Raw genomic sequence first — 27,261 nt, 5'->3', positions numbered from 1 at the left:
TTTAATTTCACATGCAGCAGACGATTACTTTTGATTGGTCCAATTGTCGTTTCAGCACGCCGGGAATGAAATTCAGAAACTATATTCTAAAAAGTCGTATCGTATTATGAAATACATATATCGATACGACCTGTTTTCGTAATGTGTTACATTGTTGTCGTGTTTTGCGAGCCATAAATGAGTCAGCTATTAAATGTACATATATAGGCAGTTCTGGATATGGATATTGGATTTAGGTTATATATCGCCACTTTTTCGAGCAGTCGTGGTTTCAAAACAAGATGGACCGTGTTTGTTGAGTTATTAGGAGACTACATTGAAAATAAATTTACTTTTTGCAATTCATACTCATTATCGTTACTTTTGGATCACCCCTCGTATACCGGATTTCATCTAAATCGGTTCAGCGATTTAGACGTGTCACGTGATGAAGTAACAAAGAAATAAACAATCAAACAGACTTACAAACTTTCGCATTTATAATATTATAAACGGGACAATTTAACTGACTCAAAAAAAAACATGAAACAAAATTCTACCATTTCTTGATTCTCTCCATTTTGAAGTTAGCACGAGACAGCAGGCTGATATAAAATAAAACATAGTAGTCTACGTAGTCATACGTAGTCTCCTAATCAGTTCCATCCAATTCACCAAATGGTGATTTCAAAAAAAAATGCACTATTGCTGCTAAATACATATACTCAAATCACTATATAGGTGTCCCTAAGTACAATATTTTGATAAGTTCCCTCGATTTCCTTATGATCTACTTATCAGATCCTGACTTGGTGACAATCAGACTTATCTAGGAGTAGATATTCCCATTGCAATTGCGAATTGATAACCTCCTCTTTTTTTGAAGTCTGTTCAAAAACGCCGAATGAATATGATGATTGATGACAAAACACGAGTAAAGGGGTAGGTACGTTAAGTAAGTATAGGTAGATGGTATACCTAACTATCTGAATTCAAGCGGTGACCTGATTTAATTCGGTAAATTATTTCTTTCCATGGGGTTTGCAATAGGGGCATACTCCACGTTGGTATATATGTAGTATAGTGGGCACGGAGTCGCGTGAGGCGCCGCGCCTAAATCTAATCACGAATATAGGCCAGGGGCTAAGGGTTAGCTCAGCGTAAAACGTCTTTAAAATTTTTTGACCTCAACCTACGACGTTGATTTTGTTATAATTGGTTTGTAATTGACGGCTTAGAACACTTATCAAGAAGTAACTTTGATAGTTTGTTCCCGAAAAGTGATTCATATCATATCCGTATTAATTAAATAATATGATACCGTGTCACCCACCACCGACTTCTTATTACTTTTAATTGTTAGGGGATCCAAAACCGATATCTTTAAGACATGTAATAGTTATCATACGCTGATACGCGTCATGCCTGAAATCGCTTTTGATTTTGTGTATTTTAATCCGGCAAACACATCTGGCCGTGTTAAAGTAGCAAGCATACACAAAATTATGAAGTAATCTTCCGGGTTTTTGCGTACCATGTGACATGTACATGGCACACCTTTGCGTCATCAAGGTTTTAAGGTACGTCATTACGCACTGCGAAATTATGTTAAAAAATAATATAGTTGTGGCATAGTTAGTAAAGAGACCACAAGGCGTTATTAAACGTAGTTCTCAAGAAAGTGCAACTCCAGGAACGACAGAATGCAGCTGCGAACGTTCGAACGTGTATAATTTCGTTCTCATTAATTTCCCCTTCTTTTCATAATTTAGCTAAATATTACCACACTTGTGTCATACCTACTTATCATCATCATCATCATCCCAGCCTATACACGTCCACTGCTGGGCACAGGCCTCCTCTCGGCATCTACCTACTTATGCCCTAATTAATTCTGTGCTGTAGCCATTGTAAAATCACTGATGATGCGACGAACTTTATTGTTTAGGGGTTCCTTTGTTGACACGACCTAAAACCGCGAACGTCTGTAATGGCAATAACTGGCAAAACTGGTACAGATTTATCATTTCACTGCAAATATGCAAGTAAAAATGACATAAACGTTTGTGAAAGTATGTAAGTATAGTTTGGTTTGGGCAGGAATGATTGGTTGCCTATGATATGTAGATTACTCTACACATATTAAGAACTTATAAAGAATAATGATTATAAAAAAAATTAACAAAAAGTAAAACCGACCAAAAAAAAAATTAACCGACTACAAAACCCTTGAAAATATTTTCTAGGTACCTGGGCCAATCAACTTTTTTACCTACCCTAATCTGTCCGAGACATTTTTCAAACAATTGCAGATTTTGTAAGTAAACTAGTTTTTTCTGCAATTTGATAGATGGTGTACATGAATACAAGCCTAAAGTTTAAGCTATTAAACCGTGAAATATCTTGTTGGAAGTACGATTTTTGGTAACGCCAGAGACAATTTTGGAAACGCAGGAGACGCCCAAAGTGTCGGTAAAATAGTTGATTGGCCTACCTACTAGCTCGAAGTCGGTGCCTCAGCACGAGCCGGTTTTAAAAGACCTATCTAACGATACCCCACACTATAGGGGATGATGAAAAAAAAATCACCCCACTTTACGTCTATCCCTAACCCTAAAATTCTGTTTCGGTAAATGTCGTTTAATCCTAAAAATTTTTTTTAAATTTTTTATTGTATCTTTTTTTTCGGCATAGTTTTCATATATCCGTGCAAAATTACCGCTTTCTAACATTAATAGTCCCTGAGCAAAGCCGCGGACGGACAGACAGACAGACAGACAGACGGACAGACAGACAGACACGGCGAGACTATAAGGGTTCCATTTTTGCCTTGTTTGCTCCGGAACCTAAAAAGAATATTGAAAATCGGTCCACAATGAGGGCTATCGTTTTTCACTCACTAGATGGCGCACTGTTGCGTGAGGTTTTACAAAGTCTGTTATAACGGGCGTGAAAACAAAGTTTAGATTAAAATCATATTAAATACACCTTAAAACCGAACCATAAAAATATCGAGCATGCCACAGTGTTGCATAGTCCCCGTTTTGTTCGGAAAAAGGGAGGACAAAGGTTTCCGAAAGACAAAACTGTCTCAAAATTCATTGCCCCGGAACGCATATTTGCCATAATTAATTACAGATATTGCAAAATATTCATAAAATTATTCTAATTAAATCATTATAAATAAACCCGCGTAGCTCACCCAAAAACTATGAGATTTGACATTTCGGAGACCTCACGCTACACTAGCGCCTCTAGTGGCGAATTCATACGCGATAGCCCTCATTGACTGAGTAATCGTGAACATACATAAAAAAATACAAACATTGGAACATAGAACCTCCTCTTTTTTGAAGTCGGTTAATGAAAAGAATGTCACCGAAAGTGGTCATAAAACGCGTTTTTGCAAAGGCAACAGACGAATGATAATTTGAACTGTTGCCAACTGGTGTGACTCTCCTGCGGATTGTTCATCAATTATTTTAAAATTGGCGCTTACGTGGTGTGCAAAAAATGTCTAGATTTCTAAATTAAACTAAGCGCGCTACTTTGCAAAATAATAATTTTTTGTTATTTATTTTTTATTTTTTTGGGAGTCGGTTTTACTTTTTTGTTAAACATTTTCTTTATTTCTCACTTTTTAGTAATTCTTAGCCAAAGTACATCTCACAACGACTCCATGAAGCCCAAACACGGCTTAGTTACGTTGTTTTATAACAGAGTTCCGTTGCCTACCTTCCGGCTTCAGCATCAGATCAGTTCGAAAGAATCATTAACTTAAAGCTGCTTCTTAGTCGCTTATCTAGGATTATTAATCATGATCGTTTATAGACGAGCGAGCATTACTTAGCTTTGACGAGTTCCATTGGTCATCTACGGTCTTCTTCATCAGGTCCAGTTTACCAAATTTGGTAAAGTATAATTATACTTCTGAATGTAAATGCTTATCTTAATGCTAAAAATGCCAAAATCGCCATAGGTGTGCCTATAAATTAGAGGTTTGGCCTCGATTTCACTAGGATCCCATCATCAGATCTTGACTTGGTGACAATGGGACCACCTCAGAAGAGTACCCTTTCGAATAAAAAAAGAATTTTGAAAATCGGTCCACAATTGACTGAGTAATCGGCGAACATACATAAAAAAATATATATATACGAACATTGGAACATAGAACCTCCTCCTTTTTTGAAGTCGGTTAAAAATCTACTACTACATATGAGCAATTAAACTAATGATAGACTCACCACACCAACCCCGTAAAATGCTTAGTGGTTAATAAATATTAATAATATACGATAAGTTAGAAAAATATTCTGCAGGTACTTACTACTTACATTAAAATTGAGGACCACATTTGTGAATCTAGTTATAAAGTCGCTGTGACAGCCATGCTAAACCTTAATTTTGAAAATATTGTGATCTTATGTTATTACGTCTTAGTTTTTAAGTGCTCCATTTTCAGATAGTTGCGGAATGACGTCATTATATTTGTACAGCATTATTTTTTTTACATTGTCTGGACGCTATTATCGCCGAACATATGGCGCGGGAATGAAGTCACGGACGCGACGTTTATTTACAAGTTTTCCTGTACAGTCCTGTGAAGTTCTGTTACCTATGGTTTATATTATGCTCTAGCTAGTAGATACTTTATGATGCTATAGTAAGTAATAAAAATCAAAAATCCATCGATAGGAGTCGCTTCTAAGAAGCAGGGTATGGTGTATGAGATATTTAAAGTACTTAAAAACTTTGTTCTTAACCTAATAAACATAATACTGGACCTACTACTTTAATGTTAAAGTTATCTGCAAAACATTTTTTAATCGAGTCATGTCCGGTGTCCGCAGTAGCCAATACCTACATGTACCGTTGGATTATAGTATTGTTATGCGCTCGAGTTGTACGAGTAACTTTACTATGCTGCCTTCGTAACTTAGTGCGGCCGGTGCGCGTGCCCCCAGTTTGCACGAAAGCCCCGCGAGTATCGTAGGTACAAAAACTGGTTCCATTCGTTGTAAAACGTTACTGGATTTTAATTGCCGATACGTCTCGCATACTCAATCTTTATTGACTGATCTGATTGACCTCGTTAAAGTTTTGGAAACAAACTATTTACGAAGGATTTGAGACGAATGTAAGCTGACCTTGCAACAAGGTTCCGCCTGGTAATTTTTGCAAGACGTTAACAGACACGGTGAATTAGTGTTTGTTAGTTATCATTCTGTAGGTTAAGAAGTGCTAGCTGAGTTCTGTTAGTAATAGCAATCAACTTACGTTTAATTTGTTCGATAAGCTGGTGAGAAGGAAGTAGATTCTTATAAAACAAATATAGGGATTACTAAATTGTGAATCATTGAGTAGTACTTTAAAACGGATGTTGAAGTGTTTTTATTGTTGTAGTAGGCAGTTGATTGTAAGTAATTTGCGTATCAGTGTGGCGTGAAACCATTCGTGTCGGGTACCTACTAAATGAAGTGTCTTCAATGAAAGTAGGAAAGCACGCTGGCCGCGGCAGAACCCGACCGGCTCACCTTGGCGCGCGCTGTTACGCTAAAATACACAATCTAACCAAACAGTGAAACAGTGCGTCCCATTCGACGGCATCAGCCGCACGCCGCCCGCACGCGCGCGAACTATCAATCATTTTATATATGTTCATACATAACCATTCTCATACCTTAATTGACTGTAAATGATATTCTAAATTAAAAAAGTGACTACTTAACATATTTTTAAAAAGTGTTGTGAATACTGAATTGACTGATTCGGATTGTCTGATTTAATCTTAGTGCCTAATCTTAATGATGTAAGTAAAATCTTACTCATACTTGAAATAGTTCCATTAATTATGACTCGAACTCTTGTTAATAACTCCATTTATAATTGAAGCGCCTGCAGTGAATGTGAAGGCTGATAAGTTCTTTGACGCTTCTTAAGATACTGTTTATGTTTAAATGAGGCACGTAAACATTATTTATATATCAACAAGATACCTAAAAAAAAAAAACAATTTAAAGTGTCCCCTAATAATTGTATTAAAATAAAAATCTACAATAGAATAACAAGGTAACTCATTGTCTTGCACATAAATATTTACATTAAAAAGTCCTCTGTCATGCTCATGCTGAATTTCTGAGAAACTGCGGATAGGATAGTACATTATATTCCTGTTCCAGTGTCACCTATCATATTTCACTTGCTCGAAATGCTATCTGCACATAATCTGCCTACCTTACTTTTGACTAGGCTCTCTATCTGTCTGTACCAACACAGAGTACATATATGTAATTCAAGGTCGAGTCAATTTTGTTAAATTTTTCCAACTGATCTAAATGTATTGGAACGTTCCCGTGAATCATTTCGTTTAAACCATTTTAATAAATTAAAAAGATCGCTAAAGTGACGATATTATTGTTATCTGTTCTCTGTGTTGTTTGTAAAACGGATTTTAAAATAATAATGTACCCGATAAATAAACGCGTTCTTTTTCTTTAGTTACGTAAAAACCTTTCTCAGTTGCTTAATTGTTTGAGTATAATGTGAGTAACTTTTTCACTTTCCTACTGGTTGGTTTTAATATGTTGAGTCTTGAGTTTGGTTTTTTAACAGTCAGACAGTAACTTTAGACCTAGACGAGAATCACCCAGTTTTGATTTTTTAAGAAATTAATTCATATTTTGAACAATTTGTAGCTTCTTAATTAAGTACATTGGCAGCTGTCATTACTGTCACTTTGTTATAAATTACCTAAACGAGGACTCACGAGAAACTTGCAAAACATGATGTTATTATATAATGTGATTCTGCAGATGTAGATACTATAATCAGTCAAAAATAGTATTTTATGTTATTTAAGAATTATTTAGTTATTATTCCGGCCTTTGCTCAGCATTGGGACAGAATAGGCTAATAATAATAATTAAGAGTGAGAAATATATGCACGGGAATAAATGCGAAAAATTACCATAAAATATTAAACTAAAATCGGTACAAATTATAACTATAGTTATACTTAAATTCCATGTAGAATGCGTATATGATATGACACACACACAACTTGACTGGCTTACTGGTTGTGGTTGTGCAATCCACGTCCTTAGGTTACTGATACTTGCTGTCGGGTGGCGCTGGGTATTCCCCGTGTTTACTTTATAAGGGCATCTCTCTACTAATTGGAAAAACGTTGTCCTTGGCTTTTGAAAAAGTTTTGAGATAAATGTCAAAGAAAAATGTTTCTGTGTTTTAAAACAACACATTTTTTAACTTGTCTAATATTAAACCAAAAATGAAACTACCTAATTAATTACAATTTTTCAAACACCACAAAAATGTCCCCTAGCTGTCCCTAACCCAGACTTTGATAAGTATCAGATAATATTAGCCATGTGTTACATCAGACTGTTTTTTTGTAGTCGGTTCAATTTTATGTTATATTTTTTTTTTTCGCTTTTTAGTGTAAATAATCTAAGATACAATAGTTTAATATCAACTGCTCGTCACCTTTTGCGAAAGATTGCTTTTTCCGAGGCTGAGACGTTCATTATTGAGGAGTCCTGGTGCTTCACGACCCGTTTTAACATATGCATTACGAGGAGCATAAGTTGCTTAGCAACTGTGTCAAAGTAATTAAAATTCAACCCGTGAAATACTTGTAATTGAGTAGTAACTCCGATGGTCAACTGCGGTCTTCATCATCCGTTCCACTTCACCAAATGATGATTTTCAAGAGCAAATGCACGAGAGAGAACAACATTTGAAGAGTTCCCTCGATTTCCTTGAGATCCAATCATCAGATCCTGATTTGGTGCTTATGGGACCTAATTGAAGACATTCCTAGACGATCGCAAAAAAAAATTTTCAAATCGGTTTATAAATGTCGGAGTTCTGAGGTAACAAACATTAAAAAAATAAAAAATAAAAACACCCGAATTGATAACCTCCTCCTTTTTGAAGTCGTTAAAAACATATGGTTGGGCAAAAACATCGTTTTCCTATAGCGATGATTATGATTGCCTCTAATCCATACATTTATTATGTCAGCAGACTGAATCGTTGCTGTACAGTCAAGGTCAAAGATATCTTTACACTTTAGTACCTTGTCACTGAATGCCTTCTGTCAATTTTATACAAAAGTTCCAACGTGAAGTGACAGTGACCAACGTGATATACATAATGTCACTTAGAATTAGAAACCAAAAAGGTATAACTGTCGAATACCAAATTACATCGCTTAATAGATTCGTCCTATTTATCGTTTGCTAAACACATCTGACATGAAAACAAAAGTGTAGTAAATAGAGAAACACACCAGAGGCCATTTTTGAAATTACTTGAAAACAAAATTTGAACGTGGTAAAAAATTGTGTAAAATTAGATTTACGAATAAGTAGGCAGTAGAACATTTTGGCTCTACTTGGGTGCTCTATCGTTTGCCCGAATGTATCGTTTTCTAGAATTTTTATTTGCCTTAAAGTAATTTATTTCTGAAATACAAATTTCTTCAGAGTTAATATTAAACTAACCTAACCTAACCTACTGCATTATATATGATGAAATTTAAAAAAAAACCTGAAAACAAGCACGGTTCTATATATTTTATGGCAAATGTTGGTATGAAAAGTGAAATTCGGGTAAGTAAAGGTAAACGCTCTACTTGATTATAGTAATAGTACAACTAATATTAAAGACTGGGTTTCATTCTGAGCAAGGCGTACGCCAAAACATCGCTATATTTTATTTATCAGGTATGGTAAGTCTATTAACAGACTTCATTGATATCAACATGACCGTAGGTATTGTAATCTGTATTTGTATATTATTATTATTAATGTCTTTATTTAACCTTTAATCATCCGTCACCATTGAGTCGTAAACAACTAAGCATGTACTATAGAAACCGACTTAACATTTGCGTCGCCATGCAAAACATCAGCAAAATAAGGCCACGAGCCCCATGACCTTCTGCGCCATATAAGAATAATAATATACAGGTGCTATTTAATCATTTTCTTGCGAATAAATAGCCCTTGTGTTACTGCCCTAGTTTTTTGACTCCACAGAAGGGCTCGGAAGTAAGGTTGAAAGTAAAATCGTGACACGATTCGACATAGAGTGTTATAATGCAAGAGAACAGCGCGAGCGTGAGTAGCGTGACGCGTGACGGTGCTATCTAGCTGCGCATCTCAATTCCCCCAATCAAGATTAATTTATCTCATTAGGAGCAGCGCTTGACAGTCTGCACTGTCTCTAGGCAGTTGATTATGTTGCGACGTTCATCAAATATCTATACTGTATGCTGCAGTATTGATATTGAAGTAAATAGTGATAATAAAATGGCAACACCGCAATGAGTAATTTTAATGAGAATCTTAAGATTACCGTGACAGACACTTATCTTTATCAATATTTGTACAGGTTAGACTTATTTTACGCGATAAGTGACGCGTAAAAGCACTTGTAAGGATTACGACAATAACGATAAAATCAGATGTAGCAAGATTGTGTTATGATTATGACTGAAACTAGTTCAATATAAAAAAAAAACTTCAGTCAGCAGCAGAAGTAGATGATCAGGTTGTAGTGCCTAACTTATCTAAACACGTTACTCTCTTGTTACCTTGGCAGTAGAGTCGTGTGTCGTGTGTAGATCATTAGTAACCGCTCATCCACCTTTGCTGCTGACTGTGCATAGGATAAGACCATATTAAAATCTAATTATTGCTGTAATACTATACCGATAAGAGTATATATTAGATTAGAAGACTAATATTATAAAAGCGAAGTTTGTAAATCTGTTTGTTTTTTTGTTTGTTACCTCTTCAAGTCTAAACAGCTGAACCGGTTTAGATGAAATTCGGTATGATTACAGATAATTTGAGTCCCGGGGGAGGACATATGATAGAGATCCCGGAAAATTGGATAGTTTCCGCGGGTTAACGAGAAACGAATTCTACGCAAACGGAGTCGCGGACAACAGCTAGTTAAGAAATAATATTACAAACTTAACTTTTTATCCTAAGTAATATTGTTTTATTTTATGGTACGTATACCAGACCTTGGTACTCTTTACTTTTAATTTTAAGATTTGATTGCCGATTGAACTAAAGGACATCTTAGTTGCTGACTGACATTCGTGCCTCCGAATTTCTTTGCACTAAGTATTTTGCGTACCCTAAACTCTAAAACCTGCTTACTTTGTGGAATCTTTACTTTCTTTTATAATATATGAATTCTGGCGCATCATGATTCAATGTCTAAAAACGTATACTTGGTTTGGATAGGTATTTAACTAAATTTAAACAAGCTTCAGTTGCCAGATTGGTAGATAGTTTAATGCGGGAATTTCAATATTTAGGACACTAATTGACGTTATTTTGTTTACATTTAGTTAAATACCTGTCCAGTTTATTGCGGGAATTTCAATATTTAAGACACCAATTGACGTTGTTTTGTTTACATTTACTTAAATACCTAAACAAACTAAGTATAGCAGGGGCGGCCAACCGGTCAATGTGGCGTTTACTGTACTGATCACAGTGTGTTTAAAAATGTACAAAATAAAATATGAATAGTCATATACTTTTATAAGCTAGAAGAATACCATACAAGTTATGCCGTTGTTGTTGCAGGAAGGCGAAGTGCACCGGGGGCGTGCAGGATGCCGATCGCCCCGCGCGGCCCTCCGCCCTTCTCAATACAGCCTTACCGCCCGCTACGTAGACGACATAACATTATCCTCAAGTGTCCTTTAATAATATAACGTATAACTTTTTGTACGCCAGTTTTATACCGACCTTTAAGTATAAGTACGCACAGTGTTAGTGTTAAGTGTGGCGCAAGAGTGAGTGTATGTGTGTCGATGGTGCGGCCGACATGGGAAAGTCCTCGGCGAGAACACATGGCCAAGGTGAGTGATGTGCCTCGGCCTCTGGACACCTGTCCTCAAGGTCATTCTTTGGTATATTTTGCTCGAATATCAGTGTATTATAATGTGTGATTATTTCTCATGCAATGCAAGGTTCTATGATTGTAAAGTTGACCTTTTCTACAGGGTGTCCCAGAAGTACCACGTCACAGTGACACCAGAGGTAGGCCAGCTCAAGAGGAACCTAACCAACCTAACATGACCCCAGTAAAAGTTGCACGGTTTTCGAGTTATTACCGAAATAAAGATTTTTGGGGATACTCCCCTTTGTCTTGACATTTTTAGTACCAGCATCGACTTGGAAAGCTCTTAATAACAGTTTTTTATGTGTATCGAATCGTGAATAGTTACTTCAGAAGTGCAGTGTGTTATTTTGTCAGTAACTACCGCAAAATGCTGAAAAAAACTTTATTAATCTTGATTTAAGTTGTCTCAAAAATAACAACTTTAACCATGCCATGAAAAAAATCGCCATAGAAACGAAACAAACAAATAACGCCAATAAATTAGACATGTTATGCAGAAACAGCAACTCAACAACTTACTGAAATTTCATTCTACCATTTTAACAAAGCTGCCTGTATAGTATCATCTACTTTATTTTTGAACTCTTGTTGACTTTCGTTTCACTGGTGATTTCTTGGGTTTTATTTTGTCAGAGCTCACAGGTACTTTAAGAGTATTTGTTTTAGTTCCAACTAATGGCTGTTTAAAATAATCATCATCATTAGACAATTCCATTTTTTGAGGTGTGACTTTCCTCTTTCTTCCTGGTTTTTTGTCATCAATATTGAGAACTGTTAAGCTATCTTCTACACTTTTTACATCAAGGAGTCCTTGCTTCTTAGGGGTTATTCTTTTCCTTTGAGTTTTATTTTCTGTATTAGTTGTTGTTTCAAGGTTATCATGATTGACTACATTGGTTTGCATTGTATCACTCTTTTTCGGGGTAATTTTTCTTTTTCTGGGTGCTTTTGTAGAAACTGATTCAGACAAATTTTGAACAGTAAAGTTTTTTTCATTTACGTGAATACCAGCTTCACATTGAAAATTTTCCTTTTGTACTTTTGGAGATTTGGCATTTAACCCTGCTTTATTCTTTACATTGACTTCTTTTTTAGGAGTTACTTTTCTTACTTTAGTTTCCATTTTAACTTCTGACAGTTCAGTTTCTTCTTTCACTTTTAAGGGAGACTTCTTTTTCGGTGACACCTTTATGCCTCGTGATGGACAAATGTCATTGTTGAGGCATTCATTACAGTTTGGGCCTATGGGGAGACAGATGGTTTGTCCGAATCCAACAAGGAGGTGGTTAACTTCACCCCATAATTCAAAGGGCAGCCACGATTCCAAGGCCTTTCGCGTGTCTTCCGGAGTAGCTGTTGGTTTCTTCACCCACCCTATTCTATTGCTTATCCTGTGTACATGGGTATCAACACCTGTAAAAAGAAATTCACTACAATCTTTTTGCTGACTATAAGAATCCAATAACACTAACAAACTGTTTCCCTTTACAACATCCTTCCCTCTCTATTTCCAAACCCACCAACCTCAAATCCCTCCTACTTGATGCCTCCTCTAACAAGAAAATCCTTAATCTGTTAATTAATTATATAACTAAAGAAAAAATAAAACTATACATGCTTTTTTCGCTTCTGTCGCTTCCTTTGAAAACAATACTCCTCTCAATACTTCAGCCTCGCGGTTTGAGGGGCCTCTCAACTTGAAAATTTATCATTTTTTAGTTAATTTAAAATTCTTTAAAAATACATTATCTTTGGGATGTGCCATCCATCATAAGGCTTCTCAAAATATTTCTTCTATATTGATATGGTTGTTGACCTTTTCTATAGTATATATATAGTCTTATCCAAAATCAAAAATCTAGATGTGATCATAATCACAAGCCAATATAATGAAATGAGGGTTTGCGTAATCAAGATCAGCCTTACTAATGAGTAAATTGTTATTAAGTCCATTATTATCTTTCATACCAAAACATAAGACAATTTTTGATGACGTTTGTGGTGTGGTTGTTTGTGGTATTTTGGCTATGAATTTTTAATGAAACATCCAATATATGCATATTGCACATGCTTCATCAAATATTATCTAGTCACAGTATTGATCATCATGTCATGATTACAAATTCCATAGCAACTGACCTATCCCAGTGACCTTATTCCATGCAACACTCATACAAATATGTGCCATTTTGGGACCAACTCCTGTCAGCTTGCAAAGTTTCTCCACCGAGTCAGGAATGTCACTGTTGTATTGCTCCTTCAAGGTCTGAGTGGTCTTCTTTATGTATTTTACTTTAGTCTATAAACAACAACAAATAATACAATGTAATATTTTCAACACTAACATTGAATATATCTGCCAGAAAGAAAACTGTATTATTCTCCAAAATCGTAATGTTTGCCTTAGACCACTTTAAAATTCTTTACTCAATAATTTTAAATGAACAATTTGATCTTTATAAAGAATTTACTGTCAGTGGAAGTGGAAGGGGTTAACTTGGTTAGATATTTAGTTATTAGTTTAGTATTAGAATTATTAATACTAAACTAAATAGATCAGAAATGAAATATTACCCATCTACGCATCTCACTTAACCCATATTATACTCATTACCCAAGTGGCATTGGCCTGCTGTATGGCCAACAAGATCTGCTGAACCAAGTACGACCCGTAACAAGGGTCACCGCCCACACCTGGGTTTTTAAATATTCATGGATTTATTTACTTTCCAAAAGCCTACTGGGTATATAAGTTTGCCCAGTTCCTCATCACTCATACTCAGGACATTGTCCACAGTGAGTCCTCTCTTCAAAAGGCGCTCCATCGCGGCAAATGTCACCTGATCCTTTGTTTGACTCGACAGCATCAAGGATATTAAATGCTGGTACCTTACTATCTGAAATTGAATGATAAATGCGGGTAACAATGAGAATCATAAATTAAGCAAAAAGCAATACATATTTAAAAAGTGGAGTGGAGAGCTTGAAAAGATTTACATTAGTTCTTATTTGTTTAGTAATGTTTTTTTACTCATACTCCCTGTTGTGTATATAAGAAAAATGTCATCATCAGGATCATCATCTCAGCCTATTGGAACACATCAGACCGCGGGCACAAGCATCTTCTTAGAGTTAGAGAGAAGAAAATTTAGGCCTTAAAAGAATTAAGTAGGATAAATTAGGCCTTTTTCTCACACTGATGATCAAGGCAGTTCCTGACATATGATGAGATAGAGAAAGTGTGCTTACATGTGGAGGTGCACTTCGATCAGCTGACATGTGACAACCCATGGTATCCACCGGGGCATCTGCATTGGCCCTCATGTTCCTCAGATTCAGAAGGAAGTCTCGCCAGTGTGGTGGTTCCCAGAGGCCTTTTGGCTCCTGAAGAAGATAAAACAAATTTTAATGTTAATTTAATGATGAACACATAATTTAATTACATACTCGTCAGGGTACTTTGACCCAATGGAGAATTACTTTGGCCCACATGAAATTTGTATTCGTTGGTGATACTGCAATACTGCGTAACCAGCATTTTCCATAAGGTCTAATTTTCACTGGCAGAACAGCTGGGCTACTACGAAACTCGAAGTTCGTGTCGTGCGGTCCCTCTGACAGCGAGAGGGACAGTAGGTACGATATAGTTTCGTAATAGCCCAGCAGTACTAACTAACGTACTGATATCATATGTTTTTTAAGATCTTTGATAAATAAGCTGCGTCTACGCAACTTAACAAACTAAAAGGTAAATAGATACAAACCTCTTTAACCGGTGAATCATTTTCAAATTCAATCTTAATATGGGGTTTCTTGTCAAATTTAAATTTGCTCAAATCTAGGGTAATACTTTTCTTTTCTTCATCGAAATATGCCTCCACGGGCTCCGTTTTCACGTTCAATTTAGTATCTTCTTCGTCTGGCTTTAAATTATTTTTCTTTGTTTTACTTTGCAAAGTCTTGTTGCCCGTAGCAGCAGTTACACGCGGCATTCTAGGTTTATCAAATTTGGTGCATTAGTTAAAAACAAATTTGAAGGTGGTACGATGATTTTACTAAGTTCAATAGTATTGTAACTATAATTACTTACATTGAAGAACGTAACCAATGCAAGGAAGTTTGCCGCCAGCAGTGGAAGATCATAGCCAAGCAAACAAAACAAACTCCCTCCTATATATACTGTATACTGCAGGGCTACTACGAAACCCGAAACATTACCATTACATTAAGTTCGTGTCGTGCGGCCCTCTGACACTTATACTATTTAATACGAGAGCGAGAGAGACGGTACGATACGAACTTCTAGTTTCGAGTTTCTTAGTAGCCCTGCAGAGTCTATCGCGTAGTGTATCTTCATTTTTTTTAATAAATAATAAATGACAATAACATTCACAGAGTACTCAGAGAACTAACGTTCAGACGGATAACTTCCATTGAAATAAAACCGCCAAATGAATATCGCTTATAGATTTTGACAGTTACTTATTTTTAAAATCTTGAGAAATTCTTGGGGCTATGACATCGTCTGTTATGCCAAAAAAGATTTGTGGCTTCGTATTCGGTACATTCAATATTTATTTAACAACCCGGGACAAGATAAAACTATTATTTTTGCACTTTTTTATTTCTTAATCTCGTGTTAAATTTTTTCGCTCGCTTGCATAGGTGATAAAACCTCATTTTGAAGACGAATCACATCTGTGCCTTTTAGGATTTTATTTATTATGTTGCACCGATCTCACTGTTAGGTTGAAGACGTAATTCGTAATCTCTCGCAATTTAAACGATCTAACCATTTATCGAGTCCTGTCTCGGATTTTGGAAACCTATACAAATGGACGTCCTTTTGCCTACTATCACAACTCACATTTAACTCACAACACAGCACCTATTGTAGATAATTGCAAGCTATTATTACACCTCCAACCGTTGAGATGATAAGCTACGGTAATTAATCAACGCAAAACTTCATTCGATCAACTTTGAAACCGTAAGGGTGCCCCCACATGCAATCGCTAGTCGTTCGTTTGCAGCGATAAATCTGGTCACGTGACCCCATTTCGAAGGTGATTTTTGAGTTTCCCGCGACTCAAAAAAGTAGCGTCAAGTCACCGCGTCGAGCAGCAGCGACTAGATGGCTTCTTGCAGGATTGATCTTGGCCTTGGAAGCCGATTTCTTAATCTCATTTAGTAGCAGTCGTGGCAGTGGTAGAAATAAAAAAATTGTAGTGAATGAAAAAAAAAACACATTTTTGCTGAAATTGAACAGGTTTTTTCTTCTCTAGCGATAAAGCTCAACATTTTCAGCTTTATCGCCAAATGTCACTTGACCAGATTTGACATTGGAAACGAGCGTCGAGCGACTGCATTTGGTTCCAACCTAATGAACACAGACTAATAAGAGATACCACAGAGATTGTCAGAGATACTAATGAACGTTGTCGTTGGTATTGACAATGACAACATGACAAGTGATAAGAATGAGGCAGTACAAGGTGCGGGGGACGTGGAAGCTGTCATTTTGGGTGACACGCTTTCCCGGCCCGTATAATACCGACATGGAAATATCGACCCTATTTTTCGTGTACACGCTCATAGAAACTATACCATAAGCTTCTATGGGCGTGTGCACGAAACACAGGGTCGGTATTTCCATGTTGGTATCATCCGGGCCGGGAAAGTGTCACCCGTCATTTTCTATAATCGAACCGTCAGAGACAATGCGAGTATTTTTTCTATGAAGACACTAAACTATGAAGAATTGATAAAAAAATGTGCTTGTTTTGAATTATACGGCGCAGGCACGAACAAAGCATCTGCGTTGATTTTAATCATTTTTTTATGTTATATTTAAATATTTTTATTAAATCTTCGTACCGGTTTAACATGGGTTTAACTAAAAAACATTTCAAGTTTTCGCCTGAAAAACGCTTCTTTGCGTTTTGTTCATTGCGTTGGTTTACAATTTCTGAGATTATTTTTTGTTACATATTTTAGTAAATAGCGTACTAAATGAGCCTTGAATTAGGTTTTATTCCGTATGGTTGGATTCTAAAATAATTAGTTACCTGTCATTTTTAATTGCTATGGCTTGCATCATTATGGGTTTATTCATGTGATTGTTCTAGAAACGAACTCTGACTGCTGTAAGCTGTCAAATTTTTTATATACCTACCTATATGCAGCAAAGCAGCAAGCAAGCGAGCAACATTAGATCGCCGAGGCAAAAGGCAATTCCAAGCTCAGTTTTACATATTTTGTTTGTGTATCGAGTGTTTCTGGTTTTTCTAATTAATACTTGACTTTAGAAAGTGCGTTTTTTTTAATTTTAGACTAAAATGCCGCTGAGAGGAAACAGTTTCGTAAGTGTCGTTGCAGTGTTACTCGATATCTTTTAACCACACATTTTTTGTCATGCGCTGACTACTATTTTTCTAACGTATGGTATCGCCAATCTTGTCACTATTTTGTATCCTTGATGATGACCTTGGATGCAGTCGGGAAAACTTACCTGCGTTAGTTAACCTAGTTGAATTTTTCCGTGTCTGGTGATTAGAAAATGTTTTGGTTTGATGATTTTCATTTTCGCATGTTTCATCTGTGCAACAACATTTTTGGCACCCACCCAACTGTGGTGTACTTGACTGTGTATAACCTCTGAGGATTATGACGCTATGTTGACTTAAGCCTAATATTCACGGTCCATCATGTAGTTCTGTGGACCCCTTTGGAACTCTGTCATATTAACATTGTTAGGCCCTTTGCGGACTGAACTTTCAGTAGCAATTTACATTTTGACCTGAGGCCGTATTGCCTAACGTTTCTGAACGTTTCTGGCGCTCGCTATTGGAATCAAATGAAAGTTTTTGTATGCGAAATCTTTCATTTGATTGCGATCGCGAGCGTCAGAAACGTTAGGCAATACGGCCTCTGGTTCCATTTAGATTTGATAATTAAAGTCTGATGGTACTTTTATTTGAGAAAGATATTTTTTATATGAAAAGATTTTTCCAAAATATGGGTATCAAATTTACTTTCTTTTTTATTTATGTATGCTGTCGAAGATCCCCTTGAAACCCCTTAAGACATAAAAGAGAAGCTAATGACCAGCCAAATAGTTCTGAGACCGTTGTGCTAGAGTGAGATAATCATGGCTTTATCTAACATATAGCTGCATCCCTCTCACCATATTATGTGGTGGAATGTTGTGTTTTATTTGCAAGTGGTTGTATGTTTTCTGATGCAGTGGTCTTCCACAGGACGGTTGATGCCTGCTAACACTAGACACTAGTGCTCCCGAGTGGCCCCTAACAGCTTGAGGTCAGTTTGAATTTTGTTTTGTTTATTTAATTTAATTTTTGGTTTTGTTCCAAACATGTAGTCTAAAGATGTTACATGTTAGTCATTGAATGTTATGTCATTTTGTTTGTTTTTTGGAGAATAAGAAAGTGTGTAAGTACATAATTTTTGCTTTAAAACAAAATGTAACATAATTTTTTTTTTAAACAAAATGTATGTGCAGGCTAAACTTGCACTAATGGTTACATACCTGGTTAACACAGAGTGGTTACTTAACATGTCTGCTGCCACATAATTGCTACACATGTAATTGTTTCCGCCTACAAACAGAGAATCCAGCAGTCTGATTCTTGGGCTGGATGTGTTAAGTATGGAAACATGGAAAAAAAATTGTTGGGATGAATCCATCTTATGTGCTATGATTTTTTGTGCCATTTTGCTTACATACCCTATGCTACAGTGACAGTGAACAAAAAGAGGTAGAAAGAGAAATCATTCACTTTTTCTGAAGGTATCCTCGACATGAATTATTTCACGCGTTTGCCTTCGTGGTGGTGTTTTAATTCAGTTTTCCAATTTGATACGAAAATTTAAATATGAACTGAAACTTAAAATTGCTGATCTCGAAGGTGACAGTGAGCCGTGCGCGAGGTGGCGAGGTGTGAGAATGTCACAACCCCTCGCCGCCCCGTTGCTATGGATACGCGCGGTGCGTCTGCGTCGCGCCCCGCCCTCACCTCGGTTAAGACCCTAAAGTCGACTCCTGCGCAGGTTTTACTTAAACACCTACCGCGCAATATAAGATTTTTCAAAATATGTATTTTTCGCAAAAAAATTAAGTGATATTTTCCGAAATTCCTCTCCCACATGAGATTGGATGAGCTACGGCTTCCTCCCCTAAATGCCTCATTTAATTTATGGACGCCTCCTGATGAGAGAAATTGAAAACAAATGCCAGGCAACTCTAGTATTAATCTCAGCGCCGCATCTATTATGTTGATTAGCGGCGACACTAAAGTAATTTTACACCATTTTGCGATTTGTCGAGTCTTATTATCTAAGTGACCTTGAGCCGTTACTGAGAAGCGAGGCTTGCTGTCGTTTACATTCCAAGCCTTTGTTTTGCGTTCCAATTATCTGAGTAAGTACGAGGTAGTGTCTACGTACAAAAAAGTAATTTGCGGCCGTCTTGAAACTAAACTCCGTAGTGCTCAGTAGCTACTTACCTAGTGCCACGTTAGACCTTACGAAAATTTCCTGTCGTCATAATTTGCCCTTGTATGTAATATATCACACTATAATTATTAAACTAAACTTAAACTTTAAACTGTTTATTTCAATAAAAATTGCATAATTAACTTGATTAACCTTAGCTTCTAATCTTAAATTAAAAAGATTTTTTGAGTTAAGTAGTCTCTAAAATTTGTTTGTACAATGTGATCCTAATGATTCCTATGATGTGTTCCTATTGATTTTATTGATTTACTATTAATTGATTTTTCTTTCTAATATACCCCCTAAAAGTGGCTCTCATGTTTGAAAATCATTTATTTACGTTACACACCTGTTTTTGGTTCACCAACAGATATATGATAGGTATGTGTACGTTACTCATTCGTTTTCAGTAGCGTGGAAGAAAATTGACTGTGACAGACGGACACTCGGACGTCACATAGATAAACATGCGAGCGAGTGATCCTACAGAACTCTATAAAGTGGGGATTGTCGATGCATCTGTATATTTTTTTTGCATCTGAAAGAATAATTTATTAACTGTACAGTAAACAGATTAGACATCCTTTAAGCGGCTAGTCGTAAGGCAACCTGAAGAGAGAGAAGCGTGAGTATGGTAGATCTTGCAGTTAGTAGTGAATACACAAGTTTTGCCACGGTTGTCATCACTCGGTGTCACGTGAAAAATTTTAGGCGACCCGGCGGGAATCGAGTATTTTCGGTGTACTATTGTTTTGACTAGTGAACTGTACTTTGTCGGCATATAGCAATTTGTCACTGTAGCTTAATAATTTTAATTTTTTGTATTTTATTTTTTAAAATAACTAGGATATGTCCGAGGCCTCGCTCTCTTTCCTATTTTTACCAGTAAATTACTTTTCATACAAACATTTCCCTAACAATAACACAAGAAAAAGAAAAAAATCCCGAATAAATCTAACCGTTCTCATTTTTGTTTTTTTTTTTTCGATTTGACCAAAAAGTTAATTACCAGGTAGTTTCCGTCAATAAACTGAGCTATCTGTTTAAATTAACGGAAATCAAGAACCCGCTCCATCCATAGGTACACTTGCTCATAAATCAATTTATTGTCAATGAACGGGCGTGCTCAATGGGCAGCACATCGTCTCTTGAATGAAATCTGCGGTTTCCGTAACACAAATGAATTAGTTCGATGTACAATAATTGGAATTGTGGTCAGTGATCAGCAGGGCTACTACGAAACTCGTAACTCGAAGTTCGTGTCGTGCGATCCCTCTGACACTTGCACTATTTAATACGAGTGAGAGGGATCGCACGACACGAACTTCGAGTTTCGTAGTAGCCCTGCTGTGGTCATTGCACGTGCTCTGCACGCTGCGATAAGTGGGTGGCCAGTGGGTGCTGACGCCGACAGCTGAAGGAGTTGACATTCTGGGCTGGTTATTTATCTCGTACTTTGTTCAACATCGTTGCTACTATCTTAGGTCTCGTGAGGTTCGCCACCAGTGGCTATTGTCTAACTCTCTAACATTCACGATCGCAATCACCATCTCTTTCTAACTCATCCTATACCGTTTGACAGAAAGAAGTGGTGAGAACGATCGCAATTCCAAGTGCGTTAAGCAGAGTTTAGACTTGCATTACATTGCGGCGCTCGATTGGCCACTACAAACTCGTTGGCTTTACGGCCTCGCAATGTAATGCAACCTGCACGATTCGATTTTTCTTGCAAGTCTAAACTCGGCTTTAGACAATAAGGCCTCTGGTCTCTATTTCGACCGTAGCCAACCAAGTGGCTAAATTGTGTTCGTAGTAGCGATTCACACTTCCGTTTCTGTGAGCTATTACATTTATACGCGAAATAGGCACATCAATAAACAAATTAAACGAAGTTCGCAGCTTGCGCTTGAATTTTGTTGGGAATAAAATCAATATCTGACTTTAGCCATTTGCCTACTTCAAGTGAGTCTCCTTTTTGTAGCAATTTTCATTGTGTGAGGTGCTCTTGAGTCAGGGATGATAGGCGAACATTGCCGCGCCGTTTGCATTTGAGGTGCATACAACATCTTTTTACCTACGCAAAGTGATGCTTTATTCAATGCTGTTTTAGTTATTATTTACTCAGAAAGTAACACAATAACTTAGCAGTATCAGTATGTTTCTGAAAAATAAAGATGCGTCACACACATCCAATTATTTTATAAACTTCGTTACGATCATTATTGTTCCTGAATTACTTCATTTAAATGTTGTAACGCAAATGACTGAAATATTATAATATATATTTGAATATATATTTGAATAATTGAAAAGAGCTAAGTCTGTGATGAATATTGGCGCTTGTTTATCTTATCATTCTGGCTGGTTTCTTGACAACGTAATCCTGCTAATATTATAAATGCGAAAGTTTGTGAGTGTGATTTTGTTTGTTACTCCTTCACGCTGAAACGGCTGGACGGATTTGGATGAAATTTGATTTGTAGATAGCTGGACATCTGGAATAAATAGGCTACTTTTTAGGGTTTCGGAGCCAAAATGGCAAAAACGGAACCCTTATAGTTTCGTCAAGTCCGTCTGTCTGTCTGTCTGTCCGTCCGTCCGTCGGTTCGTATGTCACAGGCATTTTACTCGAAAACTACAAGATGTATATCAATGAAATTTGGAGTACAGATGTCTTGTCAAAGCCGCTATTTAGTTTTGTAGTTAAAATTACACTCCATACATAATTTAACTCGCATCAACGTGTGGCACGTGTCCGACACGCTCTTGGGCCGGTTTTTATTCCGATATTTCCACGGGATAGAGATAAAATCTTGAAATAACAACCGCTGGGCTTAGAGTCATGAAATTTGATCTTGAAATAACAACCGCTGCGCTTAAGAGTCCTGACATTTGACATGATTGTTATTAATGTAACGACAACGAAAACCACGATTTAATTTTCGGGAATTCATACGTGAATTTTTAAAATTTCTAAATTTAAATTCAGCTGCTGGATCTAATGATTTCCGTGTGCAAAGCCGCGGGTAAACACTAGTATCAAAATAAGCCTGTAACTAATGCATAATGAAAGTATATGAGTTACCAAACAACAAAACAAAACAAACTAGGTATTTAATTTTTGCCTGTGTATTTGTTCCCGCTAATTTAATGATCAACTTAATCTGCTTTTATCTGGCTTTTATAAAAAAAAAGTACTTCCCGCTCCCATACAACTTTTTTGTATTCTACACAGACATCGCGGGTTCGCGGGCACGTATTCTAATAAATGTTTGAAATTAAAACTTAATTTCTGAATGTAAATAAAACATTATGTATTTAACACAATGATTGCGAAACGAATTATTCGTTCCACACATCGAATGAGTCAAAATGAAAACATTAGGTTCAGGCGGTAACATAAAATAATCGCATTGATTAATGAGTAAATTGGATGATTCAATTTGTTATGTACCTACATATTGTCGTTCGGTCTTAATCTCGTTACATATGGTAAAGTTCGTATCAATAATATCATATCATCATCATCATCATCATCATCAGCCAGAAGACGTCCACTGCTGAACAAAGACCTCCTCCTTAGAACGCTACAATGAACGACAACTCGCCACTTGCATCCACCGGTTACCCGCAATTCTAGTGATGTCGTCAGTCCACCTGGTGGGAGGCCTGCTGCCTCGCAATCAATAAATAATATAAATTGCCTGAAATTAAACTAACTGTAGGCGTAAACTTTTTAACTGTTTGAAAGAAAGGTTTTATAACAAAATTAAACGGTTCAACTCACGATTATTAGTATTTATAAGTCAGGAACGGTCCGACTAGTTTCGATCTTATCGGAACATCTTTTTCATAGGTGAGTGCGTACACGACGACGAAAATATCTTACGATATTTTTAATTTAATTTAGTTTCCGACACAATTATCAAACTTTTCCCACGAGAGCTTAAGTAATATTAATGATAAATTATTAATAATAATAATGTTTGATTCCGGTTAAATTCATAGTTTTGTTAGTGGATACATTAATTCTTATATACCAGGCCAATGAAATTCGATCAGTCATAATGAAACATACAATTTTGTACTGTCTGATTTCCTTCATGCTCCATCGCATCAGTTTTTGTCCTTTGAATTAAAATCAACTCGCCTTTAGTATATAGTTATGGCTTGTGACAGAAGACAAACCGACGGACCGTGAAGCGTCTCAGGAGTATACATTACTTTACATACATGCATATCTGTTCTAAATAAATTATTGTTGCTGTACCTACCTATCAAATCACTGTTTAAAACAATTGCCGTCTTAAATAACCGATATGCTGTAAACTTCAAGCAAAAGATGCGCCACTATTTAGGTATTTTCATATTCATGAGTGCAGACTAAGAAGTTGATTCACATTGAATTGCATTTACTCATACAATTGTATGGTTAATTTTACAATTTCATCCTATATTTTCTCCAACTTTTTGAATTCCACCCGCACTCTCCGACCAGAAGTCGAAGTGCAAGAATATCTGTTGATGCTTGGCAGGCACAAGCACAAGGGCTCTAATGGAGGAAAAATGATGATGAAGTGATGGTTGGGTTGACCCACCCACTGTTGGTTGTTGTTGGTTGGTATGCGTTTCTCTTTCTTTCCGACTTTGCGCGGGTTGTGCCAGTCTCATCCACAGCTTTCCAAACAACTGAGACATCTTTAAATATCTTATTATAAATGCATGCTAGGCTCTGATCGCGTTTGACCATCCACCATTATTATAGGTCTGCTTCTGCTTTGGCCGTTTCAACCATAGTACCACCTTATTTAAGTAGTTCTTAATTGCCCTGTGATTAGTCATTCTCATTCGCTAATAGGATTAATTCACTTTAAATAGGTACTTACGTACATGAAACTGGCTGGGGGACCAACAAGACCAACTTATTATTTATCGGGGCTGTTTTTTGAACAAGTCCTTTATCATAATTATAATATATCCGCGAAATCTGCTCTAAAACAGTAAAGAAATAAATCAATTTCTAATTTGGACTATCTAAGAATGACCTTACCAAGATGTCAACCCACATATTGGTTAGTTTCTGTTTCTGTCTTCTGAATGTATTAATCCTAAGTTACGTTGTAGTGTATAAAAGTTTTAGATTAAGGAGAAGGAAAAATAATAATCTGCGTTTAAATTGTTGCGTTTAAGCCCAAAGTAGCCAGATTATTAATTAATTTATCAAGCTACTTTAAACAGTAACCTTAGGTTTTGTGTTGAAAATGACAAACGTTCTGTCTGTCTTTAACACATTACTTATTGGTTATAGATAACATGGCCTGATACTGATGGATAACAATTTAACGTTACATAAAATCGGTTATTTTTTAAATACATAAGTGTAACCACTTAGCATTATTTAATTTAGTATTGCAAAAAAGTTCGACCTAATAAGTTTTCGGCGGATTTCAATAATGGTCCCTCGATGCTCTAACATTTGCAATTACTTAATGAACGATTAAGTTTACTAAGTTTCGTAGCTTCAAGCTCATGTTCACGTATTGCATATGGTAGTTGTCCACAAGGTTGAAGGGCAATTATTAAACCAGACAAATTACCGGCGACCGATCGATTCTCCGCGCTCGAGCGATAGATTCGACCGCCATCATTTAAATGACAATTACCTTTTATTGTGTCCAAATGTTGCACTGATATTATGTCTCGTAAACTGAAGTCATTGTTAGCTACTTAAATGTTGTCACCCGTCTTATTAAGTAATTTTATTTTGCCGTCCGACCGACGATGGTTTCGGCTAGCTGTCGACCGAACGACACTTCTTCGTGCAGAAATAGTTTAAAAAATCTAAAATTTCAAGTAATCATAGAGCTTTTTTTTTATTCGACTGGATGGTAAACGAGCATGTGGGTCTCCTGATGGTAAGATCATCTTCTTCGCACTTCAGTTTTTGATTTATAAACTGCTGCTTTACTTAGGTACCCTGTTTTGCTTTATTAGTTACTCCACTGCTAAGATAGAGCTGCATAGCACACTACGAGTCCTTTACTGAGTCCAATACACAATCCTATATTGTACTCTGTGGAGAATCCCGTAGCCAGCCATTCAAAGTTAAATAATGATTCTGTTTAAGTTTCGTCGCACGCATGAAACAAGTATGAAATCGACACGACTCACTGAAATGTCCCGGTACCTATGACGTCATAACGGGAATATCCCATTTTCAGGCCGATTGAACGTCTGGCAATGGAATTTATTTTATAGCACTTTTATCGGTCTACTGAACTCTACTCGTTTCCCTAAAAAGTTTGATCGAGCGGTAACTAGATCCAATTAATTATAAAGTGCCGTGCCTGTTTGCGGTGGTTTGGCAGTAGGTGGTAGTGGTACATTCTCTAAGTATCACTTAGTTTTTTTTTTTTTTTAATACGCGGTGAAAAGTTGAATGAGGTGATGTGGTCACATGCATTGTGCTCCGCCAGCAATGTTCTGTTGAACTCGTGCGTGTCCGACCTAGATAATTATGAACTCAAGACCTCAGTTTGCAAGACTATAACTATACCGCGAACCACCACGCTGATGACAAAGCTACCGAAATTGTCAATTTGAAAAACGTGAAACTTACAATAAAAATATTATAGACTAGAGTTTACCCACGGCTTCGCACGCGTAAACTATTCGATGTGGTAGTTACAAATGAAATTCCGGGATTTTACAAAATTCCCCTGGGAAATCCCAAAATTTATATCGTGATCTTCATTGAGGTTGTGTTACTTATATAAGAACAACTGTCCAAAATTTCAACTCTAAACGCAGCGGTTGAAATTTCAAGATTTTATCCATATCCCGTGGGAATATCGGGATAAAAAGTTACCTGTGTGTTATTTTGTTCTAGAACTTCAGCTACCTATATAACTAATTTAATGACTCTAAACCCAGCGGTTGTTATTTCAAGATTTTATCCCTATCCTGTGGGAATATCGGGATAAAAGTAACCTATATGTTAATGTAGGGTATATATTACTAAATTTACCAAATTTCATGGAAATCCGTTCAGTAGTTTTTGCGTGAAAGAGTCTTCCAGACATCCATCCATACAAACTTTAAAAATAATATACTATAATATAATATTAATATTAAATTATATTAAATATTAATATTAAGTAGGATAAGCTCGAAAACATGCGATTACCCAGAGAAAGGACCAAGCTAGATCGATAGTTCGTCCTCGAAAGCCACGCAGTAAGTAAGTTTCTTCAAAATCGTTCAAGTCATCGTCTGGTATAAAGAGCTGAAGTTAAGTTTTGAAAATAACTGGCGTTTTTCCAACCCTGCTCATCAATCTTAATCAGTCAGCCTGTATCGTACACTAAATATAAACCTAGATTGACAAAGGATCCGATCTTAACTATTTTTTGCCATTTTTTACGTATCAAACTTGTTTTTGGATGAACTTTGATTTCGGGAAAATTGCATCTGCCCTGGAGAACGCAGGTATTTTACTAAATAAATGTGCGTGATTCTCAGAGATTCAAATATCGTAGCGTTTCAGGAAACACACATTTACATCTGGAAACTGGGAAATTGTCATTTTAACGAGTAAAGTGTAAGCAAATCCAATCCTAATAGCAGCACAGAATAAGTAATAGTACAGTATGATAGCAGTTGAATCGCGAGTACGTGTCAATAAAATAATCTCGATTCCATATCAGGGTCATTTCATTATTCGAGCGTTTAAACCGCCCCATTTCCGTGGTCATTTTTTTCTATTAATGGGCCGTAGAATTCGATGACATTTTCGATTATTTTTTTGACGTC

General features: G+C 36.5%; 1 protein-coding gene and 1 long non-coding RNA gene across 2 annotated transcripts in view; one reads left to right on the top strand and one right to left on the bottom strand.

Annotated features, from left to right (window-relative positions):
- Positions 1 to 10,885, top strand: part of LOC141439763 (uncharacterized) — a 31,502-nt gene extending 20,617 nt beyond the window's left edge. The window contains exon 3 of the long non-coding RNA XR_012452636.1: positions 10,614 to 10,885. This is a non-coding gene — a long non-coding RNA (uncharacterized lncRNA). The remainder of the gene's footprint in view (positions 1 to 10,613) is intronic.
- A 621-nt stretch (positions 10,886 to 11,506) lies between these two features.
- LOC141439977 (uncharacterized) lies at positions 11,507 to 15,126 on the bottom strand. The gene is made up of 6 exons (XM_074104438.1): positions 15,026 to 15,126; positions 14,700 to 14,928; positions 14,185 to 14,319; positions 13,662 to 13,832; positions 13,075 to 13,234; positions 11,507 to 12,348 (listed from the first exon to the last, which is right to left on the bottom strand). Exons 1-6 carry the CDS (start codon positions 15,076 to 15,078, stop codon positions 11,507 to 11,509), a joined length of 1,590 nt encoding a protein of 529 aa, XP_073960539.1. The 5' UTR covers positions 15,079 to 15,126.
- Positions 15,127 to 27,261: the final 12,135 nt, after the last annotated feature.

This window comes from Choristoneura fumiferana, chromosome 21, assembly GCF_025370935.1.
Source record: "Choristoneura fumiferana chromosome 21, NRCan_CFum_1, whole genome shotgun sequence".
Classification (NCBI taxonomy): domain Eukaryota; kingdom Metazoa; phylum Arthropoda; class Insecta; order Lepidoptera; family Tortricidae; genus Choristoneura; species Choristoneura fumiferana.
This window is presented reverse-complemented; position numbering and strand designations above follow the sequence as displayed.

What these genes read in the sequence shown, in the direction of transcription:
- LOC141439977 (XM_074104438.1), bottom strand. Translation starts at nt 15,078, where the DNA reads ATGATCTTCCACTGCTGGCGGCAAACTTCCTTGCATTGGTTACGTTCT. An exon ending in ACCCAGTAGGCTTTTGGAAA is followed by an intron (nt 13,235 to 13,661) that starts GTAAATAAATCC and finishes TGTTGTTTATAG; the next exon opens with ACTAAAGTAAAATACATAAA. An exon ending in GAATAAGGTCACTGGGATAG is followed by an intron (nt 12,349 to 13,074) that starts GTCAGTTGCTAT and finishes TTCTTTTTACAG; the next exon opens with GTGTTGATACCCATGTACAC.